This window comes from Suncus etruscus, chromosome 15 (assembly GCF_024139225.1).
Source record: "Suncus etruscus isolate mSunEtr1 chromosome 15, mSunEtr1.pri.cur, whole genome shotgun sequence".
NCBI classification, from domain to species: Eukaryota; Metazoa; Chordata; class Mammalia; order Eulipotyphla; family Soricidae; genus Suncus; species Suncus etruscus.
In genome coordinates this window covers 86,649,496-86,655,856 of record NC_064862.1, presented here as the reverse complement: position 1 = coordinate 86,655,856, position 6,361 = coordinate 86,649,496, and the positions used below count along the sequence as shown (strand labels likewise).

General features: G+C 56.2%; 1 protein-coding gene across 1 annotated transcript; it reads right to left on the bottom strand.

The window, feature by feature from the left end:
- Positions 1–323: 323 nt before the first annotated feature.
- On the bottom strand, positions 324–6,087 carry ANGPTL4 (angiopoietin like 4). The gene is made up of 7 exons (XM_049789446.1): positions 5,785–6,087; positions 5,232–5,342; positions 5,007–5,124; positions 1,849–1,962; positions 1,500–1,595; positions 842–1,123; positions 324–505 (listed from the first exon to the last, which is right to left on the bottom strand). Exons 1-7 carry the CDS (start codon positions 6,085–6,087, stop codon positions 324–326), a joined length of 1,206 nt encoding a protein of 401 aa, XP_049645403.1.
- Positions 6,088–6,361: the final 274 nt, after the last annotated feature.

Below are 6,361 nucleotides of genomic sequence, written 5' to 3'. Positions count from 1 at the left end.
TATACACCACTCTGGCTTCCAGCCTGCTCCCAGGGGGCCCCTTGCGTCTCCCCATTTCTCGAGTGGCCAAGAATGGGGCCCCTTATGCCCTCAGTCTTGCACCTCCAGGGCTGGTGCCTGCCCCCACTCTTCGGCTTGGTCCTTCCTTGTCAGTGCGGGAGTAGCCATCTGGCAGCACCCCCTGACTCTGAACGGAATGGGGTGTCTTCAATGGCGGACAGCCCAGAGCCCCAACTGGGGCAGGGAGAGACCTCACGTTGGGTCCCCCCATCAAAAGTCACTTTTCCCGTAGGAACCTGGATCCAGGTCCCCCTGCTATGAGGTTAGGAAGCAGTGGCGGCCACCCCAGGCCGGATCAGCATGGTGGTTGCCTGCAGCGGGTAGTAGCGGCCCCGCCAGGCCTTCCAGAAGATCCCTTTCTTTCTCTGGTGCCGCTGCCTGGGTATGGAGTGGAAGTACTGGCCGTTGAGGTTGGAATGAGCACAGGTGCCAAACCACCAGCCACCTGCAGGGATGGAGAGCCAGAAGAGAAGGAACAGGACAGGTCAGATGAGACATGAGGCCAGGTGTGCCCCCAAATAAATACACTGGGGAAGGCAATTGGTCCCGCAGTGGTTTGCAAACAGGGTCCCGAGGAACCCCAAACCATATCAAGAGACAGAAGGGGCAAGGCTTGGCCTCCCCCTACTTCATCCTGTTTTGATTCTGTGCCCAGACTCTTTGTGCTCTCACTCTCATTGGGGACTATTCCAATTGGGAAGATGAGAGGAGGAATGGATGCAATGAGAGGGTGAGCATAGGGAAAGCCATGACACCAGGCAAGAGGGCAGTGCTGGCTCACCAGAAAGGTTCTTAGCACAATTCTTGTGCCTGAGGAGGTCATGGTCCTGGTCCCAAGTGGAGAAGGGCAGAGAGAGGCCACCGGGCAGGAGGGTGGTAGCCCCAAGTTTGCTGGCCACAGGCTCGGTGAGCTGCAAGGTATAGGCCGTGTCCTCTCCTCCCAGGTGCACCGGGAACTGCAGAGACTCAGCGTTGCCTTCCCAGTCCTCGAGCTGCACGACCAAGTTGCTGTCCTGGTCCCCCACAATTTGGTGAACCTTCTCCAGGCCCAGCCAGAACTCCCCTAAAAGCAGGATATAAGAAGCCATGAGCTGCCTGCATGTCTTCTCCAAGGCCCTCAATTTACCTCCCAGGTCCCGCCTACTGCTAGCCACGCCCACTCTTCTGATCATCCTCATTGCCCCGCCCACCCTCCAAAACCACGCCCACATTCAAATAGCCAGCCAAACTTTGAATGACAATGCCCACTTAATCAGGCCACCCCTCTTCCTCTTTACCCCGCCCATTATCCAAAGCCACGCCCACATTCAAATAGCCAGTCAAATATTCAAATACCCATACCCAATTAGCATGGCTCCTCCCTTTTTCCCACTGCCCCGCCCCTTTCCTTTTTGCTCTGTTGTCTCCTCCTCCCATCGCTACCCATTCAAAGCACTTACCTTGGGGGTCCCCGAAACCGGCCTTGTAGGCCTCCCAGGACTGGTTAAAGTCCACAGAGCCATCGCGGCGCCTCTGAATTATGGTCCAGCCTCCATCTGCCCAGAGAGATGAAAGGTCACTCAGAGATCGCCTCCTAAATCCTTCCTCCAAGAAGGAAAGGAATAGGGGGGCTGAGGGAGGCGCCCCAGAGAAGGGGCAGGGTGAAGGTGAGGGGCCTGGGCAGATAAGAGGGTGCTGGGCATTTGACAGATGAAGAAGTACATGGCGAGGGGTCAAGTACGCCTTGCATGATCCCAGGCACACACTCCTCCCCTCCCCAACAAAGACAGGGATGTCAGCACCCCCTACCTGAGGTCATCTTGCAGTTAACCAGGAACGGAAGGGACCCCTTGGGCTGGATCTGGAAGAGGCCGCTTTGCCGCTCTCCGTTCTCAAACAGCTCCTGGCAGTGTCGGGGCAGCCCTGCAGGGAACAGCGGGAGGGACGGTTGAGAAAGGCTGCAAGTCCCGAAAAGGTTGTCAGGTTGGCCTAAGAGGGAGTCACCTGTCCTAAGCGTATCACACCCTCCCAATCTCCACCGGGCACCGCAGCCTTCCTCAGCACAATACAGGACCAAAGCCTGGGGCCAGGCCCGCCTCTCCTCTTCATGCCTTCCAGAGACTTCTGCTATCCAGGGGACTTTGCACATGCTTGGGTGGCGGTGGGTGCTTGCCTTCCTGCCACCTGCTACTGCTGTTCACACCTTTCTTGGCCTCCTTCTAACCCCCAAGCTTCCAGAAAAGGACATTACCCACCGTCAGGGTCTCATGATTTCTTCTCTTGCCCTTAGCCTCACAGCCCCACAGCCCTAGCTTAGAGCCCAGACATAAAACAAAACAGAAACAAAACCTAAGAACAAAATACTTGGGACTAGAGCAGGTAGGGATGCTTGCCTTGCAAGCAATTCTGGCATCTCATAGGGTCCCCTGAACACTATTAGGAGTGGTTCCTGAATACAGAACCAGGAGCAACCCTTGAGCACCACTGGGTGTAACCCCAAAAACCAATTAAAAAAAAAAAAAAGAACTTCAAAGCCAGTTAACCATTGAGATAGGATGCTTGCCTGGCACCCGCAGCTTATCTGGGTTCCATCGGGCACCCCAAAAGGTCTCCTGAGCTCTACAAGAATGCAGAGCCAGAAGTAAAATTATGAACATGGGGGCCCGGAGAGATAGCACAACAGCTTTTGCCTTGCAAGCAGCCGATCCAAAACCAAAGGTGGTTGGTTCAAATCCCGGTGTCCCATATGGTCCCCCGTGCCTGCCAGGAGCTATTTCTGAGCAGACAGCCAGGAATAACCCCTGAGCAACGCCAGGTGTGAACCAAAAACCAAAAACAGAAAAAAAATTATGAACATGGCCAGTTATGGGCATACCCCCCCCAAAATCAGAAAAACACACACACACATAAAGCGTGAAAGAAATTCAATCTCTCAGTCTGGATTTTGTGTGTCAGGGGGTTGATGTTGGATGGGGCCTGCGGAGGGCTTGAAGGGGGCAGATGGGACTTCAGGTGGGGAGGTTGGGGGGAAGGTGGAGGAGTGATTGAAAGAGGGTGTGGTCATATAGATCACACCCCCAAAATAACCACGCCTTCTCCGGGTCACGCCCCTTTGCCCTGCCCGGGGAAAGTAGGGGAAAGGTCGTGCCTGGGGCGCAGAGGGGAAATCCAGAAGGCCAAACTGGGCGGGAAGGGGTTCATCGGGTCGGGGCGGGCCCAGAGAAGCAGGAAAGGCTTCCAGGCCCCCCGGGCAGCTCCCCTTTACCCTACTTTCCTCTCTGCCAAGGCGGACGGGCAGCCAGCCAAGCCACCGAGGCAGCTCAATGAGTCCCAGCTGTCCGCTGCTCCGGCCCTGAACTTTCCCCTAGTTGGCAGCTTGCAAGCTGGGAGTCCCCAAATCCAAACCCTCCTCTACTCCCCCCTCATTGCATCCTCCCCAGAGGTGGGACCTGCTGGCCCGAGCTAGGACTCAATCGCAGGCCTAGACTGGGGGTCGTGGAAAGCAGCCAGGATGTGAAGGAGGGGTACGGAGGGGGGCCCCAAACTTTCACCCAGTTGGCTGCCCCGGGCAGAAGCCCCAGAACTTATCATCGGATGAGGACCACAGGGCAAGCAGGCATGCCTGGAACTCCAGGGAGGGCTGAGCAGGGGCCTGCAGCTCTTGGAGATTTGGGGGTGGGCCTGGGAAGGAGCCCAGAATTCGTGGTGCCACGAGAGGGGCTGGGGAAAGACGGTGATTGGGGACTTGTGGAGGCAAAAAAATAGGTGGAGGGTTGAGGAATCAGGAGAAGGTCAGAGGACTGGGCAAGAATACCAGAATGAGCTGGAGCAATGGTAGTCCAGGGGGTAGAACGCTTGCATTGCACGCAGTTGACCCGGGTTTGAGCCCCAGTCTCCCATATAGTCCTCTGAGCACCATCAGGAGTTTTTCCTGAGCGCAGAGGCAGGAGTAAGCCCTGAGCGCTGCCGGCTGTAGCCCCAAAACTCCAAAAAATTAATTAGTTTTTAAAAAGTATATCCCTAGGGGCCAGAGCAGTGGCGCAAGTGGTAAGGCAGGAAAAGTACAGCAGCAAGGGCATTCTCTTTGTAGCAGCTGACACCCACCACCTCTTCCATTCTTTCTGGATCTGTCTCTACCTCTTAAAATTTCCCTTCCTGCTCCCCAAACCTTCACATTAATTTCATTAGTTTCACTGCCCAGTGTGACCCTAAAAAAGAAACCCAAAGGACAAACGCTTTCAGTAGGGCAGTTGTAGGACAGTTTTGGAGCACCAGCCTTGCTGGTGGAGAGAGGAGCTTGGGATGTCCCCTTCCTCTGGGTTTGTGAACTGTGGACCTAGGAAAGTGGGGTCCAGCCAGAGCATCAAACCCCCATCGCCCTAGCTAGGTATATTTCTTTTTCTTTTTCTTTTGTATTTTTGGGCCACACCCGGTGATGATCAGGGGTTACTCCTGGCTATGTGCTCAGAAATTGTTATTGGCTTGGAGGACCATATGGGACACCAGGGGATTGAACCGTGGTCCGTCCTGACCCCCAAAACTTCCATCTTTTGGGGGGGCACACCCGGGAGTGCTCAGGGGTTACTTCTGGCTGTGCACTCAGAAATCATCCCTAGAGGTACTCAATGGATGCCGGAGATCAAACCCAGGTCAAACACCCTCTTGGTTTTGCTTTTGCTCCAGCCTCATCAAACTTGGGCATCTTTGGGGGAGGTTTTAGTTGAGAGAGAGAGAGACACAGAGACAGAGAGAGACAGAGAGAGATAGAGACAGAGAGACAGAGAGAGAGAGACAGACAGAGTCCTGCTTCACCTCAAATCTCTCCTATCACTTATGTAAAAATCTGGGTTTGGTGTTCCCTCACCTGGACTTTAAAGAACTCCAGACTCAGACAGCTAAACATCTCTATCCTTTGGACAGAAGAAGGAAGGGGAGTGGAGTGTCTAACTAAGAGTTCCACTACTCACTGTGCAAGAGGCTTTTGTTGTGACCTGGGTCCACCAACTGGGCCACCTTGGGGAGCCTCTTGTTTCTACTGGACTTGTCGATCTCATGGTTCGGGTGCAGAGGAGCCAGGAGGCCCACCTGGGAAGAAGCCAAGAGGTGGATGTTAGGTGTGGCTGGATCCAGCCGCCTGACCCAACACCCCTTAGGGCCCGCCAGCCGCGCCTTCGCTCCTAAGCCGACTTTACCTGACTCTGCAACTTCTGGAGTCGCAGCTGCTGTTTCTCCAGATGTTTCTGCTGCTGGCTCACCTTCTGGTAAAGTAGCTCGATCCTAGCATTCTGGGTCTTGAGCTGAGTCTTGAGGTGTGGGGGAAGAAAAGACAGAACCTTGAATGACCTCATGCCCTTTTTATCCCCCCTTCTTTTTTTTTTTTTTTTGTTTTGGGGTCACACCCGGTGGCGCTCAGGGGTTACTCCTGGCCCTGTGACATTCAGAAGTCACTCCTGGCAGGCTCGGGGGGGGGGGGGGGTGGGGACCATATCGGATGCGGGGATTTGAACCACCATCTTCTGTTCAAATCAGCTGTGTGCAAGGCAAACTGTCCTACCGCCATGCTATCTCTCCAGCCTTATTCCCCCATTCTTAAACCTAAACCTCAGTCATTCTTCAGTTTGAAGGGGCAGAGTTCAGGAGCACCTCACTTTTCTCGTGCGTGCTTGCATGCACCCACTTTCCTCCCACCAGCGTTTGCAGGAGGCGAATGAGCCGCTAAAATTTTCAGGGGGTTGTGTGCCTTACCTGCAGGCTCTGGAGCGCATCTGGGGCGACCTGAGCCGATGCGGGGTGCACCTTCTGGGGCGACTGCGAGGAGGGTGACGTCTCCAGACGCCTCTGCAGCTCCTCCAGCTGGCCCTGGGTGTGCTCCACGTGCTCCCGGAGCCCCCGGCCGAGTTGCAGCAGCCCGTGCGCCAACAGATTCACCTCGTCCCAGGACGCAAAACGGGGCGCCTCGGGGGGCGCGGGCCGGCCCTGCGCGCTCAGCAACCCCGCGGTGGCGGCGCAAAGCACCAGCGCGGCTCCGGCCGTGGGGGCGCAGCGCATCCTTCAGGGGTGGTGACAGCCGGAGGCAGCAAGCAGCAGCTGGCGGGGGACCCCGAGTGTTTGGGGGTGTCTGAGGCTGGAGAAACGGGGATGGTGGTGTGAACCCTAAAAGAGGCCTCGCAGCGGTGCGGGAACGTCAAGGCCCAGTCGCTCTGGATCCTCTCCACGAATTCTCAGGGCGCTTGGCGTGGCCCCGCGACGCCCCGTTTTATACAAGTCACTTGGGGCGCCCAGAGGCGGGGCGCGGGGAGTGCCGGAGGTGGGGCGTGCGGCC